Below are 22,286 nucleotides of genomic sequence, written 5' to 3'. Positions count from 1 at the left end.
GCACCAAAATTGAATTTAGGCAAGCAGCAAAAATCTGTAAAATTACTGTTTTTTCTGTTGCACTTCCAATTTGTGACTTTGGCTCCGGTGTATGTCTCTTAAATAAAAATGTTTTATAGTGTAACTTTAATGACTTGGTTAGGGAAAAGGCTGAATTAGGTTAATGGCAAAGAACACAGTCATCCACAGCCATTACTGGGTCTTCCAGTAATGCGGGTTCCCTATTAAGTGCTTTTAACACACATTCGCCGGCCTCTCCGCGCTCTGAGTTTTGATTATGTTAACGAGTGGTCATGCACGATTACATGTACAAGGGTCTTGGGTAGGCAGCTGACGAGCAAAGAAAGGCTTTAATGGAACACTTGTCGACTCTGCTCGTCTGTGCAAATCACACATTGGTGAAGCTCATCCCGTAATGAGACAAAGCACATCAGCGTAATCATGTTTAATGTCATCGTTCTGTCTCCTTTCAACTCGGCCCGTTTGATGATTCTGTATTTAGCATTGGTTTGATTAAACGACATGCCCTCTTTTGACACAAACGCTCAAGTCTGGCCTTTACGCTGATTACACACAGTCTGCTATGCACACGCACGAGCCACAAATACGAATTGTTCCTCTACAACTAAAGGACGACGGCAGAAGTTACCGTCAAACTGCGAGTCAGTTACACAGAAGTGAAATCAAATCTACGAGCTACAAATATGGAAATTATCGTGCCAATAACTAGTGAACCACAGCAGGGACGGGACAACAAATTCACTCTTTATCAACTTCCTTCTGAACATTGCCGGCTGTACTTGCTGTTGTTGAATAGTGTGCGATACCGGAAAAGTGGGACAATGCCAACCTCATTTGGATGAGCGGTTTGAATGTTTTGGCAGGGACGTCAAGCAGCCCTGGGCCTGGTGGCCATGCTGACTTGTCACTAGGGCTGCCACGATTAGTCGACTAGTCACGATTACGTCGACTATCAAAATCGTCGACGACTGATTTAATAGTCGACGCGTCGTTTGAAGCTTTGTAAGATCACAAAAGACGCAGGAATAAGTAGTAGGATTTAAGAGTGTAATAACGGACTGAAACAGAAGATGGCAGCACTGCATGTACAAGGATGCCAGCTGCCGTTAAACCCCGAAGAAGAAGAAGCTGTGTCCCAGAATTCATAGCGCAGCCCTGCTCAGTTTCCAACAATGGCGGCAGCTAGTTAGTTTTAATATTACTCTTATTATTCTTTCTGGGTCACAAAATAAACGTTTAACATATTTTCAGGTGAGAATGTAGCTGTGTAAACCTCAAATATCTGCTCAGTTTATCAAGACACCACATATTTTCAAAAGCGCTCCGACGTTTTCGGAGACGTCTGTTACCCACTAGCTCGATAGTTAGCCGGGGGCTAGGCTCACTAGAGCCGTGAGAACACCGGACTCCCGGCAAATTGTTTTCAAATCCACCGCCGTCTTTCACTACTCAGGTTAAACATGATATATAAGTCACTTAGATAACTTAAAAATGTTATTGTTTGGCTTTTTTTTAGTATTTTATTTGTTCCTGAGTAAATCTGTTTGGCTGAGATTAAAGTTATAGTTTTTACACAGCTGAATAAACGTCAAGCAGACAGCTGATTATCAGAAGTGTGAGATGCTCGAGAATTTACTCCGGTGTCCTGTTATATTTTAGATAGCAAGGAGCTTATTAAACTTCACCGAAACAATCTGCAAATTTCATTAAAATTTAATAAACTATCATCTTGTCTTTATTTTTAGTTAGCACATACCTTAAACACTTAAAGCTGTAAGCTAATAGTTATATAAGAGCAGATGCTGCTGGTGCAATAAGCTGTACGTTTTACGTCCAATGGATGATGATCTGATTAGTCGACTAATCGCAAAAATAATCGGTGACTAGTCGATTATCAAAATAATCGTTTGTGGCAGCCCTACTTGTCACTTCAGTCCAGTAGATTGTTTTCCGTAGATGAAGTTATTAATTACTCCATTTTTTCAATAAATTGTGTTCTGGTCGCTACTGTCGTGATACCAGCACTACACAGATGTGCAGACGTCTAAAAAATATTTCTATATGTAGAGAATCTGCTTGAATTACAAAGATTTAAAAAAAGACAATATCATCAGAGTTTTATGGGTGTGAGGAGTGCTTCAGTTTTTTTTTTATCATCCTGTTGGATTTCAGGATGTGGGGTGGAGACTATCTGAGCAATCATAGGGAGAGAGGTGGGGTACAACCTGGACAAGCTGCCACACATAGAGAACCTAACCTAAGCCCACTAACTGTCTAAATGTCTTTGGACTGTGGGAGGAAGACCGAGTACCCGGAGAGACCCACGCAAACACGGGAGAACATGCAAAATACAACCACCGATTACTTCATCAGCAAAACCAGTTCGACTGCTCGTTAAAGCAAATATCTAATAACTCAGCAGAAACTCAATTTTTCCCACATTTTCCAGTTTGCAGACGATGGAAAAAATATTCTGTCGGCGGGAATTCTCTGTCCTCTTGTTGATGGCAGAGGAGAACAGCAGGAAAGCAACAGAAACTCAAATAAAAACTCAGTCCAACTACAATATGCAGAAGAGCATCTCTGAACACAGCAGCTGTTGCTCCTGTCAGCTAAGGAAAGGAGTCGGAGGCTACAAATGATGTGTTGATGCCTGCTGCATCGTCCGGACGGTGGGCTCAGACTTTACAAGCATGGATCCATTGTGCCTTGTGTCAGTGGTTCAGGTCGGTTGTGGTTTAAGGTGTAGAGGATACACTTTGGGCCCGTTAGTACAAACTGAGCATCGTTTAAATACCACAGCTTATCTGAGTGCTTTTGCAGACCACATCCATCCCTTTACGACTACAGTGTAACCAGCTTCTGTGGCTGCGTTCAGCAGGATAAGGCGCCACGTTACAAAGCTCAAATCATCTGAAAGTGTTTTCTTAACATAACATTAAGTCCACTGGACTCAAATGGCAGCGCCGCAGAAATGAACCATGGAACAGGAGGCTGTGCAGTCGAGGCTGTAAAATCTCTTGAGAGCAGTCTTCAGCGCCTTGATGGATCCACGCCATGAAGGCTTAAAAGTTCTGACGCCAGCAGGAGTCCAACGTGGCGCTGCAAAGGTGAAACCTTATGGCTGTTAGTTTTGCTGATCTGGCCCAGTTGAGATCAAACTGGTTTCTATGTCGCTCGTGAGCTAACACGACTCTGACTCGCTGTTCAGCCACGTTGAAGAGGACAATTATTGACATTAATATTAGTTTAAGTTTAAATTAGTGACAAACCTTTTCCCTAACTGACAGCAGCTTTACTCAGCTATGATAAACACATCACCTACCTGCGGCTTAAGACTCACATCTGTTTGAAACAGACACAAAAACATCAAACTAAAAGAAATTCATTGTCACAAAATCACCACACGAATAGAGATGAACAATTTTATTGTGAACTAACAAAGTTTATGCAAATATTTGTACTTACTGCAAAACAAATAATTACATGGTTGTAAATGAGACTGAAAAAAGGCCCGTCTTTGGTTCAATCAGACATATCTAAAATGTTCCCCGTCCTCACCCATAATCTGCAAACACATCATTAAACAGGACTAAATGATGAACTGAATGTAGGGCTGATTTTAACATCAATCTGGTTTCCATATTTTTAATGTTTATTGTAGTGTAGGACGCCTCGTCCACAGCTTGCTGAGCAGCAGTTAGAAACCTGTTTGAGTGGAGGAAACGTTCTGTCTGGACCTGGACAGCCTGTGACGCCTGCTGCCTCTCTGTCTACCCTCTGCCTCTGTCCTCTGACTTCTTCCTTCCCCTGCGCTCTGCTCACTGACTGAAACAGCACTCTGTCCATCCAGAGCTGAGGCGAGCTCTCGCACGTGGGCCTGCTCGGAGCTGACGAGCTCTTCGGTCGCCGAGGCTGTGCTCGTTGCTCCTTGGACCGACTCTGCCTTCGTCTCCTCCTGTGCACCGCCTTCATCTCCTTCACCCTCAAAAAGTTCTGGAGTAAAAAACACAGTCTGGTCCTTTTCGTCTTCGTCTGAACTGCCTGCTGCAGGTGGTTCGTCTTCACAGCTGGGCGGGGCCGTTACTGGAGCGGGCTCTGGAGCCGGACTGGTTCGGTCTCCTCTGGCTTCATCTGAACCATTAGTCTTCAGTGATGCAGAGGCGATCTGCTGGTTTTCTTTGTCGTCACAATTGGACGTTTCCTGGCCAGGACTACTTGGTGCACTTCTTTTAAAAATGGGCTTCCTGAAGGTGTGGTTGGTGGGGCTGGAGGTGAAAATGGAGAACAGAGGCACTGCTGCTCTTTTTTGAAGTGGGAGAGGCTCATCCGAGGGACGGTTCTGCTTCTTCAACTGGTCTGCATCATGAAAAGAAAATGACATATTTTAACATTCACGAGGACACTTTTTCTCCTTAAAGCAGCTCGAAACTGACAGAACACACGTTTAGACCGACAGGGTTTTGAGACTGTCAGCAATGTGTGCGATGAGGTCAGTTTATAAAGAAAGATACAGCAAATGTGAGCGTACGCTCAATAGAGCCCGAACAAAGGTTAAGAGGATTTAATTAAAAGCAACAGTCCAACATCTGCTCATCAGCTCGCTCCAGCGCCACTCAGGCATGCAAAAGACCTTACAGTAATGAGGCAAGCCACTCAACTGATCCCATGGCCCCCCGCCCCCAACGTCCACTCCCAACTATGACGGGTGGGGGGGGGGGGGGCTACTGCTCCTCTACCACTCTATCCACCACACTGAACTCAAACAGACTAACAGCTCAACCTCGTCATGACCCCAAAGACAATGGGCGTCGCCAAGGCGATGTGCAAACACGTCACCTCGGCGTATTTCCTCCGCATGATGTCATGCTCCGGCACACCCTTGACAAAAACGATATGCACCTTTTGATCCCCGTCTTTCAAAAGTTTCTGTGCATAAAAGGTCACGATTCATGAAAGATTAAGTTGGACTCGGCCTCACACCGTGCAGATCTAACATTACCTCCTGCTGAAGGAAAAAGACGTCTGAAAGCGGAAGAAGTGTCTCTATTTTCTGACCTTTATTTACACATTTGAAACACAAGAAGAGAGAGTGAGCACATTCAGCCAACTGGAATTCAAATCAGGGAGTCTGTGTGATATGCATCCTAACAACCTGACTACCAGGTCACCCAAGATGTTTGGACACAGATGCGAAAGACTGAAACTGTGAAACTAACCCACTCTGTCTCAGTGGAGCTCTAAAGCCACGGTTCGGGAACGAAGCCCCTTCTCCGTGTTTTCTTCTACATATGCATGAGAGTCCACTGACACGCAAAAAAGATTCTGGACAACAGCAATTTTGGGGCTCTGGGGTGGTTTGGGAGGACACGGACATCACGGCTACTTCATTGATCTTTTTAAAGGTGTCGTAAGTGCCGGTAAAAGAAACGCATTAAAGCAACATAAATTTGATTGGCACGAGTTTCTTACTTTAGTATGCTTTTACACAATGCAGCACACCACAGTCAGGTTTGATAACTTAAAGCTTTGCCGCTGATTTCAACTAGCAGATCGCTTTTAAAAATCCAAATAATAACTTTTGTGACTCTTTGAAGGTTAGTTGAATTTGTGGCCTTTGACATGTTTAATGAAAAATAAGTCCTGAGCTGGAATACATCTTCATGTCACTGGTGGCAAAGTATTGGGGCACAGACAAAAAGAAACAAATAAAGAAAAATCAGGACTGTTTCAAACATTTTCCCGAGTGCAGAAGAAGAAAGAAGAGGGTGATATGCACAAAGGTGGAAACACTATGGGTGCCTCCATTGCTACTTCATCGTTACTGCTCATTTAAACCTCTCGGTACCATTCAAGGCAGCATTATTGGACAGGCCTTCACAGAGAGAGCCCAGCTTTGATGAACCTGATCTATACCTGCTGTATTTTTTAGGTCCTTCAATAAGACTTTAAAGAGATATTGATCTTCCCGAAAATTCGTCTCTCAACAGATCCATCAATCTCACCTGCTTTTTCTTTCTGTGCAGCTTTCAACTGCGTATGGGAAAAAATGAGGTCGGCTGAGGGGCTTGAGTCCTGCTGGGGTTCAGGTAGTCTGACACTCGAGATAGGTATCTGAGGTTCTGAAGCCTCAGGCAGACTATGTCCCTCTGCAGCGGCTGCGAGGTGGCTGCTGGGAGACGAGACGGTGGAGCTGATGGCCTGCCTGTCAGCAGGAGCCCCATCCATCTTCTTCTGCACCTGAGAGAATGCAACCAAAGACTGCATTGCATCGCTGAAGGTGCTGTGATGCTGGACGAGCTGGCGGACCCATTTAGACAGACCTGAGATTACAGACACACAACAGAGACGAGAGCTAGCAAACATCTTGCAGTGGATAACCAGTGCCATCTAGTGGTGAAACTGGGCGGATGAACAGTGCAGAGTACCTGTGATGTACTTATTATTCCTGTACCGATCATCCACCAGAATTAGTGCTCCCCAGTCATTCCTGTGGCGAATGCACCTGGAAAATCAAGTTTGGAGTTTTCATTTAAAAGTGCAAAAGGCTGAGTTTTAAATCTGAAGCAGTTGCAGAGGTTTACCTCCCCAGGGCCTGGTTCAGGGCTCTGTAGGCCTGAATCTCATACCAGCGACTGCCTGGGAGAAGACCTCTCGACTTAGAGTGCAGGTCATTGTACTTCATCTTCAGCTCCACCTGAAACACAAACAGAACAAATGTCTGTAAGTCACTCGTGTTAATGGAGAATATTTACAAACAGGTATAAAAAATACAAAAACATTTCATCGAGGTTAAAATGAAAAACACAAGAAGCAGTGAAAGCAAAACATCAGGGCAACACGATAGTCACATGCCTTTAGGCAGTGAGTCCAGGGCTCAACGGCAGAGTTCACCAAAATCAGACGGAGGTAAGAGTCGGGGACAAGAAGTCAGCACAGCTCGAATTAATGAATCAAAATGACTCATACGTCCATCGAGGGCTTGTTAATGGGGATGTGAAGCTCAGTGGTGCTGCAGCTAACTTCTGTGGGTTTATAAGGAAAGGGTGTTAGTTTGTTTTTGTTTGTTTGTTTTCTTTTCCTTTACTTATGTTCTAACATGAGAAGCTCTTTTTTCTATTCAATGTAACCAGTTTTTGTGTTTCCCTTTTTTCTTTTCTTTTCGTAAACTGTATTCGTAATAACTCAATAAAAATATTTTGAGTAAAAAATCAGAGGGCTCCTCAAACTAAACTCAAAACGAGTGAAGACGGGTCGTCTTTCAGATGGGTTCAAAGTTGCCGGTGGTGTGGCAGGTGTTTGTCCCGGAACGCTCACCAGAGAAAGACTGAGATGCAACCAGCAAAGCATGGAGTTAGAGGTCTATGATCCATGATGTCAGCAATTTGCATCAAATTTTGGTTATTGTTGCTCTTTGTTTTGATTTTTTTGATTTTACTGATTCAGTTTTTAAAACATCCAAAAATATAAAGAATGGTAACAAATAAAAACAACAAGCTACAAACGGCTGGTTTCTTCAGACCCAGAGTACAAAGTGTGTGGAGGAGCTGTAAACTGAAAATGTCTCGATTTTTGTTTTTATTGGATGTCTGAAATGATCATTTCTTTACAAAACTAACTAAATAAATCACAGCTTGGTCACGAAAGGGTTTCTGATTTGACTATAGCCTTAGCCCATCTATAAGAAGACCAGCTAACATAATACCCTATAAACCATATAACTGTATGGCAACACCTTTGGTAACAAGGATTCATGCACGGTTAATAATTAAGAACAAATTGAATTAAAACAGACTATGAAGGAGAACATCAACTGAAATATGAGTAAGCCTGAAGCCTGAAGTGGTGAGGTATTGCCCGTCTGCACAGACAGATGTATTCTGAAAGGGTAACAGAGGGGCTAACGAGAGGCCGTGACAGAGTAGAGCGGAGGTAGGAGGGGGCAGACAAGGTGGTGGAAGCGACATGAAGCATCCCTGCGCAAAAATGCCAGGAAAGCATCCATCCATTTGCATCTGTCGCTGCTGATTTTAGCGCTAACCTTTCAGAATTGACAAGTGAAAAGTTCAGCTGGCGTCTGACGGGATGCCATGCAGGGCAGGCTGCTGAACGGGGCTCTAACTGCTTTTGACAGGTACCGTGTGTTTGCCCAGAGCCACCAAACACGGGGCCATGACAGGTACGGGCTGTTCCCTCACGCCAATCACGCAATGCCACTGTGGCCTTCCTGGGCTTGTGTGCGTAAACAAACAAGCAGAGTCACAGGAAATCCTAAATGTCACCCTAAACTTGGTTTGTGACTAATCACACCTCACCCAATGAGCATGCAAACATGCATGCAACACCTGCCGCTACCTTGGAACACACTAAAACCATTTTAAAAGTTTTTATAGGTTGAAGACTGCAAGCCGACGCTTATCAAGAGATTTAAAACAATAACAGAGGTTTTCAGTAGGAGGGACGTCCGTGTGGCCGTATCGCGGGAAGTCCTGAAAACGCTGCCGGGTTCACGGCGAGAGGTTTGCCAACATGTGAGACACCAAAGCAGTTAAAGAATCTACTTCTAGAGCCCGAGAAAGGCCGGTAGCCTCGAGCCAGTGGTGTCATCTAAATCCAATCACAGTCCGTTTCAGTGTTCCAGCCATCACATCCCTGGTCTGTCCCATGTCATCGTCCAATCTGACATGACAGGTTGCATATGTGAAAAAGCCAATTCTGGCTGCTAGCAAATCTTACAAATGTGCAAGAAACCACAAGCTAGAAGGGATTAGTTAAAATGTCAAGAGATCGCTCGCTTGCTTTCGCCTTGTCCTCTGCAGCAACCTGTTCATCCCTAAAAACATATATTTGACCACTAGGCATGATTCGCATCTGTTTGAGCTACATTTTACGCAGGGCGTGTGCATGCACGTCAGTGTCAGTGTGCACGCCCCTGGCAGTCCGGGACATCTTGTGCCTGTCACTGAGATTGCTGAGCGCCTCATCTGCCACATGTGGCCGAGCTGACAGCTGAGCGGCTCGTCTCCAACAGCCTCCGTGTGTGTGCGTGCTCACACTCAGGACATGAGACTAGGACATCAGGCTATCGCACTCCAATCTGCTCATGGATCAGCTCACACTAGAGCTTCATACAGACCTACTTATTCTTTAATTGTTCCTCTCAAAGTAAATATCCATGACTAGTACATGGGCTCAAATTGTGGTCATAAATATGTTGTACTTGTAAATCAAATGCGTAGTTGTGAACTGGATTTTGTAACCTTGTAACCCAAAATATCAGAAAATGTTGAGACTTTGTTACAAATTGTTTTTGTTAAGGTCTGCTCACAGATACATTTATGCTGTGTGAGTTTCAACTTACGAGTACGAATTTTTCTTGCTTTCAGCTGATTGGTCAATCACAAATTTAATAATCCAATCAGAGAACAGATGGGTTTGGCTGTCGGTGGGGTGCTTTACTGAGCTTCAGGTCCTCCAGCTTCAAACTGTATTTCCAGGTAATACAGTTTGAAGCTGGAGGACCTCTATAGGAATATCCCATAGGGCAGTGGTCCCCAACCTTTTTTGCGCCACGGACCGGTTTATGCCCGACAATATTTTCACGGACCGGCCTTTAGGGTGTCGCGGATAAATACAGCAAAATAAAACTAGTACCGGTACCGAAAAAAAGAAGATTTATTCATAACACACATGAAAAGACCCAGGAAAACCGAGTAAACGATAACAAAATAACACTGAAAACCGATAAAAACCCTGAGAACTATACATTTCACACCTGAGCCTCAACTCTCGCGGCCCGGTACCAAACGACTCACGGACCGGTACTGGTCCGAGGCCCGGGGGTTGGGGACCGCTGCCATAGGGGTCATACAAGCTAGGTCCCTTAACCTTCGGTAGCTGTTGAAAGGATAAAGTTGAAATACCATTATTACTGTAACACACAGTCAGGGCTGACCCGGGACCACTGCTGTGAGTCACACTGTGCAGCATAGAGGCCCTTTTGCAACAGACGCGCTCACCGCTAACTAAGAGCTAAGGATCCAAAACTTGTTGCGCTGGCCGCTGTGCTCTGTCGTGTACTAGATGCACCTGATTATGTCGTTTCTAAGCATGTATCTCTCTGACTTTATGTCCTCTACAAGAGTTTCTGTTGTATTATCTTCAAACATTCAATAAAAACGTATCGCTCATTCATAACGAAGAAAGCTTTGTAACTATCACAACTCGTGAAGAGTGTGTCATTTCCACAACAATGCTTCACCCCCGAGGTCCACAGAGCCGCTGAAAAGGCTCTGGAGGTCCCTGTGTGAGCACGTAAACCTGCGACAACAATTCACCAAACTCGGACGCGCACAGAATGTTTTCCTTCGTGCTGATGAAGGAAAACGCCGGCATGTGAAAGGGCGTTTCCCCTTCCAGGACCTGAAGCTCAGTATAGCATCACTGACAGCCAAACCCATCTGCTCTCTGATTGGATTGTTACATTTGTGATTGACATGACATTGGCCAATCAGCTGAAAGGAAGAAAAATTGGGTCAAAATTTGTACTGGTAAGTTGAAACTCCCACAGCCACGGTGCGCGAGTGCAGAGTTTTACACGTCGTTTTTCGCTTCGTGTCTGTAAGCAGACCTTAAAAACATTCTTACGAACAAATTCTCATCTAAAGATGCACAAACATAACATTTTCAGATATTTTGGTTTACAAGGTTACAAAACTACTCACAAACTCACAACTACGCATTTGATTTACAAGTACAAAATATTTTAGTGCTGTCAGCGTTAATCTCGTTAAAATGGCATTAAAGCCATAACCGCATTAACGAGGCAAATCTCCGTCAGCGAGCGTGGATCGCCCCGTGCGTGGGGCTGGACGGCGGCGCTAACGCGTGAACGAGTTAACCGCGCTAAAATATTTATGACCAGTTTGAGCCCATACTAGTAAAGTCAGGCTGCGGGACTGAGCGTAAGGTTGAAGCTTGCTGATCTGACACTTAAGTTCAAGTTGGCAGTGAACGGTAACCACATCAAAAAGAATGTAGAAGCTGAACTTCTGCTTCAAAGTCGTCTTTGTTTCACAAGTTTTCTGACTTTTTTTTGGTAAAAATCAGCTCGACTCTAGTACAGGCATTAACTAAAGGTCTCGGTCTTTAAATTTCATTTTGGTCTTTGTCTTAAGTCAGTCTTGATTTAGCCACGATCTCAAAACTGCTTGGATTAAAGGACACGCAAGGCACAAGGAGTAGTGGACTCATGAGGGTGGAATTGGCGAGCTGCAATGTAATTGAAGAAACATATGTTTTTGAAGTGCGGATATGTATTTAGTAAAAAAATTGGGTGAGAGGGAGCTACTCTAGCTAATGACATCACGATGACATATTGAAGAAAAAAAAAAAGTGACCATATGTTGGACCTAGAGACAGCTCCTAATGACCCTCAGTGATATCACCCTAAAAACATATGTAGAAGAACATCCTAAATTTGATTGTGGGGTGCGGACAGGTGGGTGTGGGTTCGCTGAGCTGCACAAAATGCAAAGCAGACAGCAGACCCCGAGCTGCTGCAGGGTTGGAGGTTTCGGGGGGGCTGACTATCTATCCACCCCCAGGACTGCATGCTGTGTGTCGAAGCTGGACCAGCTGTGCGTAGGTGCAGCTATCACACTTCAGCCGCGCTCCCAGGACTTTTCCAGACTCTTTTTATATGTGCTCACAGAGTTAACTGTAACAGAAGGGCAACTGCATACATGACGATAACACCTTCAGCTAACAACAATATGATCAAATACAAAGCTGTCTCAACCTTAAACACATGCGTCTGTAACGTGCAACCATGCAAATCTTTTAAAGTTTAAACTTTAGCGTTTATGTTGAAATGGTTCATCCTTTTGTAGATGATAAATCATCTTCAACCTGTGTGGATTATTTAGGCCCTTTAACACAGAAAGTTGGTTGGTGTTGTTTCTCTGAGAGAATAAACAGAGTTTTAGACACTACTGAATAATATCACGAGAATGCACTAACAAAAGAAGATGTGTTCATGTGTCATGTGTTATGTAGAAGTACTTCAGCTACTGATGACAAAGCCACATGTACAGTGGCTTGAGTGTGCCTGGAGCATCCATCAGCACCTACTCTTGAGGAGTTCCATTAACTCTCCAACATTCTGCTAAAATCCCCGTTATCCATTCGTTTTAAAGGCTTACAGGCAAATGCTCTCGTGTCTCTAATAAAGGGCAACCACAAAGGTTGGCTGTGTTCTTCATTAAACTGAGAGAGATGCCTTATCAGTTGTAAGTGTCTTTTTATTGCTTGTTAAACCTACTTATTGTTTGACTTACTCACGCAGGACGTGACTGTTCACTGTAAAAACATGCCAACATAAATGTAATACCACCTTTGGCAAGGCTTTCTCTGCAGAGGACTTTTCAAGTTCAACCTTTGATCTTTGTCACAATAACACAACAGGCCAGTAAAATGCAATGCTACGTGCTCTAGCGTCTACAGGTTATGCCTGTCTGGGAATGCAGGCCGCGCAGGCATCGAGAGCGCTGGAGTCGTTTAAATGGAGAGAACAGGGCTTACACCTCTTATCCTAGCAATGGGGTGCTGTCGTATAACAGCAGAATGAGTTAATGTGTCTGGATCCATTTGTGCTCTCAGGAGAATGCACACGTTAGCACTAGTGCATGGAAGTGACTATGTAAGGATATGTCACATATGTGTGCGTGAGCCTGTATGCATTAAAGGAATGTCACTGTGAGACATGCGGAGTAAACGTGATAGCGTGCTAATACATGAAAGGTGTATACAAACTAGAGCTGCCACAAACGATTATTTTGATAGTCGACTAGTCACCGATTATTTTTGCGATTAGTCGACTAATCAGATCATCATCCATTGGATGTACAGCTTATTGCACCAGCAGCATCTGCTCTTATATAACTATCATTAGCTTACAGCTTTAAGTGTTTCAGGTATGTGCTAACTAAAAATAAAGACAAGATGATAGTTTATTAAATTTTAATGAAATCTGCAGATTGTTTCGGTGAAGTTTAATAAACTCCTTGCTATCTAAAATATAACAGGACACCGGAGTAAATTCTCGAGCATCTCACACTTCTGATAATCAGCTGTCTGCTTGACGTTTATTCAGCTGTGTAAAAACTATAACTTTAATCTCAGCCAAACAGATTTACTCAGGAACAAATAAAACACTGAAAAAAGCCAATCAATAACATTTTTAAGTTATCTAAGTGACTTATATATATTTAACCTGAGTAGCGAAAGACGGCGGTGGGTTTGAAAACGATTAGCCGGGAGTCCGGTGTTCTCACGGCTCTAGTTAGCCTAGCCCCCGGCTAGCTATCGAGCTAGTGGCTAACAGACGTCTCCGAAAACGTCGGAGCGCTTTTGAAAATATGTGGCGTCTTGATAAACTGAGCAGATATTTGAGGTTTACACAGCTACATTCTCGCCTGAAAATATGTTAAACGTTTATTTTGTGACCCAGAAAGAATAATAAGAGTAATATTAAAACTAACTAGCTGCCGCCATTGTTGGAAACTGAGCTGGGCTGCGCTATGAATTCTGGGACACAGCTACTTCTTCTTCGGGGTTTAACGGCAGCTGGCATCCTTGTACATGCAGTGCTGCCATCTTCTGTTTCAGTCCGTTATTACACTCTTAAATCCTACTACTTATTCCTGCGTCTTTTGGGATCTTACAAAGCTTCAAACGACGAGTCGACTATTAAATCAGTCGTCGACGATTTTGATAGTCGACGTAATCGTGACTAGTCGACCAATCGTGGCAGCCCTAATACAAACCCAGACACACTAAGAATGCTGGAAGAAAGCAGCATTACTCCTGGGAATTAAAGGCAGGAAAAATACTATATAAAGAAAATATTTTAATATGAGAAAGAAGAGGTCACATGATCAGCTCGTGAGGCACTTATTCGATCATCATCTACACGTCAGAATTATCAGTGCATCTGTGTATTGGGTCGCTATGACAGAAGAGGCTGGCTTCAGCACTCTGTGTACCGTGTAATGAGCAGAACTGCACCATGAAAAAGATCACACTTCTTCGTAGCTGTTTCAGAAACAACATTAGTACAACTACAGGTAAGTTCTGTAATAGCTTTGGCTGCGTGCTGGTCTGGAGTACTGAGCTGTGTGTTCTCACAATGCTACAATCTTCCCAGGAGTGGATGCACCAGCAAATTCATCATAAGGTCCACCTGATGTTCAGAGCAACATCTCAGACTCTACGGGCCTGAATTAGCATGTAAAATGTAAACGTTTACCAGAGTACACTAAGAACTGTCAGGAGACAGCACGTAGCAGCTCAGCTTAGGTTTGCAAACCTCGTGACTTCTGGAACAACGGCCTTTTGACAGATGCAAAGCACCATGTTTGACAAAAACCAAACTGTCAGCACGGTGGCAATGGGATAATGATTTGGGCTCGTTTAGCAGCCACTAATAGAGAAAGCTTGGGCAAAATAGGGTCACACAAACTGGACAATGATATCAAGCACATCAGCAAATCTACAACAGAATGGCTGAAAAATAAAGAATCAAGGTGCTTCATACAGAAAGTAAAACTTTATTTTGTCATATCTAATATTGACTGATCTGTTAATGGCTACATTATTATACCTTTTGTTTGTTTGAACTTTTCTGTCCCTTAAAGCAGCTGTTATGTGTCTGACAGAGGTCTAGTTTAGCATGTTATGGGAGCTAGCTACATAGGCTCAGAGTCATTAGTGTCAATGTCCTCTTCCTCTCGACAGTGTAATGGGGTTAGCTCAGAGACCTTTAGAGCTCCCAGGGCTTCTCTGGGGGCTGCCTCTGTGGCTGAAAGAGAAGATAGGACGAGGACGGAAACACGACTAGAGTGCAGTACAAAAAAGATGGAAAGACAACGTGAGAATCGGGTTTTAAAGTGATGATGAAAACAAGCAGACCGTTATGGATTCCAACAGATTCAGTCCACAATAAACAGAACGTTTGACAGCCAGTCTTTTCAAATATAAATTACATTTTTATGACTTGAAATGTATTGTGTCACATTGCTGTATAAAGCTAATAAAAATGAACTAGCTCCTTCTGCTACAATGGAAGCTAGCAATGCTGGTATAAACATAAGTGATATAGATGGGTCTAACGTGACTACAGTTCTGACACTGGGGGAAACTACGCTAACAACTGTGTTCTTGTTGTGTAACTAAGGCAAAAATGGAGGACAGTCACGGCGAGAAGCAGAAGTGTCAGCAGGCCACCTGATCACGCAGCGGTGGCAGCGATCTGTCTGTGGAGCTCTGCGCATGTTGCAAATAAACAAAGGCTGTTGATGCACAGCGTGTCATTAGAAATGCAGCGTCTTCATGCTTGGTCAGCTCCACGTCCCCCTTAACTAGCGTTAGCTTCCTCAATCCTCCCCCCAGTGTTATGTTCCTGTTTCCCGTCGCTTTCAACATACTGTGAGTCGGCTTTTATTGTATTTATTCCATAAATTTGTCAGCCGAATGAATAAATAACACCATATAATTCAGTACAACCAAAAACCAAACCACAGCAAAACTGTACAAAGTATAACCAGAACGACTCAGCCACACAGAGCCAATCAGAGCAGGATCACAAAGTGCTGGGGCGCACAGTTCGGAAAAGTTGGCAGTGCTTTGCAGACAATAACTGCAGGGGTCCAAACCTCCTCTCACACTAACACTGGCACAAAACTGTGAACTGGGAGCTTGGACAACCAAGAACACCCCCCAAAAATCAAACAAATAAAGAAAAATCAGCAAAATTGAAGACATGCCCTGAGAGCTGACAGAGGTGAAACTGACAGCTGAGGTGAAAAGCAAAGGTGAAAGGATCGAGGAAGCCTCAATCAGCCACACATCTTTCTACCCTGACAGAAAAGGTTAGTGAAAGCTTCATTGTGCTCTGACAGCAGGATCAGAAGGAGTCAAGGGGAGGAGAAGTGGGAGGCAGGAGGGGAGGAAGGGACTCAAACTTAAAGGTCAACTTTATCTGCTAAGGACAGGCCAGACACGGCAACATCGCTTTGGGATTCTTTTTCATGGATCACCTAAAAGGGATGCTCTTATTTGGTGTGTGTTTGTGTGAGCGTGCACATTCATGTCTGTGAGTTAACGTGTTCAAAGTGTTCAATACCAGAGGCAAAGAGAAAAAACCGAAAAGCAAAGAAGGAGATGCTTACAAACTAAACAGGTCCAACCTACGCTGTGCTGCCAGAGCCACCGTTTCTTTACAAACAACTGCTTTACAAATTTTGCACAGGCACTGTTAAAGGTGGATGATGCTGTGTCAGTGATAAACAGAGGTGGAGAGCTGCAGATGTTATATATACTGTTACATGTCTAACACTTTTTAAAAAAAAAAGATATTCTTTCTATCACATCACACTTCATGTTTTGCCTAATTATTAGAGGTGCAACGATACTCGTATCGATATTGAACCGTTCGATACAGTGCTTTCGGTTCGGTACGCATATGTACCAGCGCAAGCTAGCAAGACAGAAGCTAAGCTCATTGCAACATGGCAAATTGAACCTCCCCCACCCTCATTCAGATCTGGCCTTCGGAACTATTTTGGTCTTCATGTGACGTATGACCCTGAAGGTAAGCACATCATGGACTAAAGTAAAACAGTATGTCGGATGTGCCAGCAATGCTCAATTACATTGGTGGGAACTAGTGCGTTAGCGCAGTTAGCTCGTTAACGTGTTGGCCGTCCAGCCCCAGCACGGGGCGATCCGCGGTAGCTCGTTAACGGAGATTTGCCGTGTTGTGGCGTTAACGTCATTTCAGATTAACGCTGACAGCACTAGTGGGAACACAACGAATATGACTGCACATTTACTCCGACATCATCCTAGTGCAAAGACAAGTGGAAGCAGACAAAAACAACAAGCACGCATGCTACAAACTTTACCCGAGTCATTTAGACAGCCGTTAGCACATGATTCTCCTTATGGGGACCTGATATGTTTAATATGCTGCTGAGAATATAGCCCAGAAGAAGCGTATAGTATAGCTTTTATTTTGGAAAGAGACATTTCTCTGTAATAAACTCTCTTTTCCAAAGATGAGGGATTTCTCAATCAGATAGATTTATTTATTATTATTTTGTTGTTTCAGCAACATTAAATTTAAAAACTGTACTTTTGAGTTAAAATATATATTTTAATATATATTTATAATAAATGACTAATTAAAAAGACATGAACATTTTTTTGTATTGAAAAAATATCAAACCATGAATTTTGTGTATCGTTGCACCCCGTACTTATGTACGTAATTATGTAAAAATGATTCACATTTTGGATTTTATAACATTAAACTCTTACAACATTTTTATAGCCTGAGTTCCTGCAGTCCTGAAGCACACGCCCCACAGCTTGTGTGGACTGTTGGGATTCTACTTGCCTGGAGGTCTTTAATGTTGGGGAAGGGAATTCCAACGGCGACTACTGCCCTGGCGTTGTCGTCCGTAAAATCAAGCCCTTCGCTCACTTTACCCCTACACACAGCAATCAGCAGTGCACCATCTGTATCAAACAAAGACACGCCATGAGCCGTGAACATAAAGTGGGAGAAGGCGTGTATGTGGTACGCAACTATGTTCAAGTGGTACGACTCATTCAAATGGATGCTGGGCAGATCTAGCATCCATTTGAAGGATTCATTATCCAAGTTTTTGGATAGTAAAACAATTTCTGTCATTTACTTTTTTAGCCTCTAAAAGTCAGAGTCTGTGAATAAAAATGGCTGTAATTCTAAACAGATGTAACAAAGAAAGCAGAGAAATCCCCAACAATCATATGACCCCCTATGCCTCCCATTCTACTTTTAAATACTCCAGGAACAACAAGTAGGCCTGCAGTGCGAGAGCGAAGTGCTCTAATGGGGTGATATGGTACTATAGGGCTGCCACAAACGATTATTTTGATAGTCGACTAGTCACCGATTATTTTTGCGATTAGTCGACTAATCAGATCATCATCCATTGGACATAAAACGTACAGCTTATTGCACCAGCAGCATCTGCTCTTATATAACTATCATTAGCTTACAGCTTTAAGTGTTTAAGGTATGTGCTAACTAACAATAAAGACAAGATGATAGTTTATTAAATTTTAATGAAATTTGCAGATTGTTTCGGTGAAGTTTAATAAACTCCTTGCTATCTAAAATATAACAGGACACCGGAGTAAATTCTCGAGCATCTCACACTTCTGATAATCAGCTGTCTGCTTGACGTTTATTCAGCTGTGTAAAAACTATAACTTTAATCTCAGCCAAACCGATTTACTCAGGAACAAATAAAATACTAAAAAAAAGCCAAACAATAACATTTTAAGTTATCTAAGTGACTTATATATCATGTTTAACCTGAGTAGTGAAAGACAGCGGTGGGTTTGAAAACGATTTGCCGGGAGTCCGGTGTTCTCACGGCTCTAGTTAGCCTAGCCCCCGGCTAGCTATTGAGCTAGTGGGTAACAGACGTCTCCGAAAACGTCGGAGCGCTTTTGAAAATATGTGGTGTCTTGATAAACTGAGCAGATATTTGAGGTTTACACAGCTACATTCTCGCCTGAAAATATGTTAAACGTTTATTTTGTGACCCAGAAAGAATAATAAGAGTAATATTAAAACTAACTAGCTGCCACCATTGTTGGAAACTGAGCTGGGCTGCTATGAATTCTGGGACAGTTTCTTCTTCTTCGGGGTTTAACGGCAGCTGGCGTCCTTGTACATGCAGTGCTGCCATCTTCTGTTTCAGTCCGTTATTACACTCTTAAATCCTGCTACTTATTCCTGCGTCTTTTGGGATCTTACAAAGCTTCAAACGACGCGTCGACTATTAAATCAGTCGTTGACGATTTTGATAGTCGACGTAATCGTGACTAGTCGACTAATCGTGGCAGCCCTATATGGTACTACAAGGTCATTAGGATAACCTTAATGAGCTTATAGATCCTTGTATAAGAATAATATCAAATCACAGCCATTGACAAGCCCCTTTCTAAAGAAACAATCAGTGTTATTCACTTCACCTGTCATTGGTCATTGACCAGTTTCTTATTAAGATTGCTTCTAACAGAGGTACACAAACTTTGTGACAATAACAATAACCTGCTAAATTCTGGATTATTCAACTGTAAACGATGCACATTGAATCACTAGTAAACAGCAGCTGTTCCAGAGTCAGCATAACAATGTGTATCAGTCTCACCTTTTTCGTCACAGTATTTGATGGCACTGTAGTACGTGTGAAGCAGCTCATCAAAATCCCCCTTGCCTCCACCACCACGGGGCTCTGTGATCACCGTTTTCTGTTGCTCTAGCTTGTCCCAGAGACCAGTTTTGGTCCATCGGTCTCTCAGTTTATCCAGCATCTGATTAGAAAACAGGAAATACATCACCACAGAGGATTTTACCAAACATCCATCCATCCATTTGCTTCCACTTCTCCTTTTCAGGGTCGCAGGGGGGCACTGAAGCCTATCCCAGCTGTCATGGGGCGAGAGGCGGGGTACACCCTGGACAGGTCGCCAGTCTGTCGCAGGGCCAACACACAGAGACAGACAACCATTCAGTCCCGCATTCACACCTGTGGGCAATTTGGATTGATCAATCAACCTATCCCCACTAACAGAACGTACAGTTAGGTCCATATATATTTGGACAGTGTTTTACCTGTTTACTGAAACGTGCCAATGATAGTTATATAATAGACATGGACATAATGTGTAGACTCTCAGCATTCAAACTGGATGAAGGGTTTAGCAGTTTCAGCTCCTTAATATGTGCCAGCCTCTTTTTAAAGTGACTCAATTGACTCACAGCCTATTTCACAGGCATCCATCCATTTTCTTCCGAACCACCTCACTGACTCCTTTCGATGTGGAGGAGCAGCGGCTCTGCTCTGAGCCCCTCCTGAATGGCTGAACCTCTCACCCTATCTCTAAGGGAGAGGCCAGCCACCCTTCAGAGGAAGCCCATTTCCGCCGCTTGTATTTGCGATCTCGTTCTTTCGGTCACTACCCACAGCTCGTGACCATAGGTGAGGGCAGGGACGTAGATCGGTAAATTGAGAGCTTCGCTTTTACACTCAGCTCTCTCTTCATCACAACAGACCAGTACAGCGTCCGCATTACTGCAGCCGCTGCACCAATCCGTCTGTCGATCTCTTCTCCCATCACTTGTGAACAAGACCCCCGAGATACTTAAACTCCTCCACTTGGGGCAGGGTCTCGTCCCTGACCCGGAGTGGGCACTCCACCCTTTTCCGGCTGAGGGCCATGGCTTCAGATTTGGAGATGCTGATTCTCATTCCCATCGCTTTACACTCGGCTGCGAACCGTTCCAAGGCGAGCTGGAGGCCATCGCCTGATGAAGCCAACAGGACCACATCATCTGCGAAAAGCAGAGATGAGATCCCGAGACCACCAAAGTGAAAGCCTTCCACCACTTGGCTACGCCTAGAAATTCTGTCCATAAAAATTATGAACAGAATCGGTGACAAAGGGCAGCCCTGGCGGAGCCCATCAACCACCAGGAACGAGTCCGACTTATTGCCGGCTATGCAAACCAAGCTCTTGCAACGGGGAATCACACTCCTCAGCCTCCCTGGGAAAGTCTAGACCAGGGTGCTGGAGAGGAGAGTTCGTCCGCTAGTCGAACCTCATACAGGAGGAACAATGCGGTTTTCGTCCTGGTCGCAGAACACTGGACCAGCTCTTTATCCTCTCAAGGATACTTGAGGGCGCATGGGAGTTTTGTCCCTCGGGGGGGTCCTGTGGGGGGTGCTCCGGGAGTATGGGGTGTCTGGCCCATTGCTACGGGCCATTCAGTCCTTATACAACTGTATTTCACAGGCAGGTGTGGGCAATTCCTTCGTTATGTCATTATTAATTAAGCAGACAAAAGGCCTGGAGTTGATCTGAGGTGTGGTGCTTGCATTTGGAAAATGTTACTGTGGACAGAAAACATGTGGTCAAAGGAGCGCTCCATGCAGGTGAAACAAGCCATCCTTATGCTGCGAAAATAGAAGAAAAACATCCGAGAAAGTGGTACAATATTAGAAGTGGCAAAATCATCAGTTTGGTACATCCTGAGAAAGAAAGAAAGTACTGGTGAACTCAGCAAAAACACCTGGAAGTCCACAAGGGACATAATAGTAGTGTATGATCGCAGAATCATTTCCATCTCTTCACAACAGCCAGTTACAACACTGTCCAGGAGGTCAGCGTATTGATATTCAAGTCTACCATAAAGAGAAGACTGCGTGAAAGTAAATACTCAGGGTTCACTGCAGGCTGTTAGCCACTCATAATTCTCAAGAATAGAAAGGCTAGATTGGACTTAGCTAAAAAAAAAAAAGCATCTAAAAAACCAGCACAGTTCTGGAAAATCATTGTTGGACAGAGTAAACTAAGATCAACCTCTAACAGAATGATGGCAAGAAAAAAGTAAATGTACTGATTCTTTTATAGCGCTTTTCTACTCTCCTGGAGTACTCAAAGCGCTTTATACAACACGCCACATTCACCCCATACACACCCATTCACACGAGCACTATTATCTATACCATGAGTGCTTTCTAACTATCATTCAAACGCATTTATACTCCGATGGATGCATCGGAGAGCAAGTTGGGGTAAGTATCTTGCCCAAGGATATTTGGCATGCAAACTGGGGGAGCCAGGGATCGAACCACCAACCTTCCAATCAGCAGCTGACCTGCTGGAAGTGGAATATCCTTGAATGGTCAAGTCAGTCCCTGATATTAGCCCAACTGAACCTGCATTATACTTGTTGAAGACTAAACTTTGGACAGACCGGCCTACAAAGCAACAGCAACTGAAAAGCGCTGCATCCAAAAGGAGGAAACCAGCATCTGGTGATGTTGACGAGTTCAAGACTTCAGGCTGTCACTGGCAGCAGACGGTCTTCAGCCAAGTATTAGAAGTTTTAATTTGTCCAACTGCTTTAGTTCCTCTTTTTGTTCAACCCACTGAATTAAAGCTGAAAGTCTGCACTTCAACGGCATCTCAGTTGTTTCATTTAAATTTCACTGCGTGATGCACAGAACCAAAATTAGTCCAAATATTTATGGACCTAACTGTGTATCTGCAAATAAGTAACCCACCATCTTCAAACAGTGTCAATCTGTACCCTGTGCAAGGTACCACACTGTGAAATATTAATACACCTTTGAAGTCTAAAA

At 43.6% G+C, this 22,286-nt stretch overlaps 1 protein-coding gene across 2 annotated transcripts in view; it reads right to left on the bottom strand.

Annotated features, from left to right (window-relative positions):
• Window positions 1–3,494: 3,494 nt before the first annotated feature.
• The window catches only part of brip1 (BRCA1 interacting DNA helicase 1), a 48,085-nt gene continuing 29,293 nt past the window's right edge, over window positions 3,495–22,286 (bottom strand). For both annotated transcript variants that reach the window (XM_087841476.1, XM_087841480.1), the window contains 6 exons: window positions 19,290–19,452; window positions 17,480–17,601; window positions 6,606–6,718; window positions 6,450–6,526; window positions 6,027–6,344; window positions 3,495–4,380 (listed from right to left, as the gene is read on the bottom strand). In XM_087841476.1, the coding sequence (XP_087697602.1) occupies window positions 3,722–4,380; window positions 6,027–6,344; window positions 6,450–6,526; window positions 6,606–6,718; window positions 17,480–17,601; window positions 19,290–19,452 (1,452 nt within the window). In that variant the 3' untranslated portion in view covers window positions 3,495–3,721. The remainder of the gene's footprint in view (window positions 4,381–6,026; window positions 6,345–6,449; window positions 6,527–6,605; window positions 6,719–17,479; window positions 17,602–19,289; window positions 19,453–22,286) is intronic.

This window comes from Neolamprologus brichardi, chromosome 1 (assembly GCF_056152115.1).
Source record: "Neolamprologus brichardi isolate AB-2024 chromosome 1, ASM5615211v1, whole genome shotgun sequence".
NCBI lineage: Eukaryota > Metazoa > Chordata > Actinopteri > Cichliformes > Cichlidae > Neolamprologus > Neolamprologus brichardi.
The sequence above is the reverse complement of the archived record's forward strand: the minus strand, read 5'-3'. Positions and strand labels throughout refer to the sequence as shown.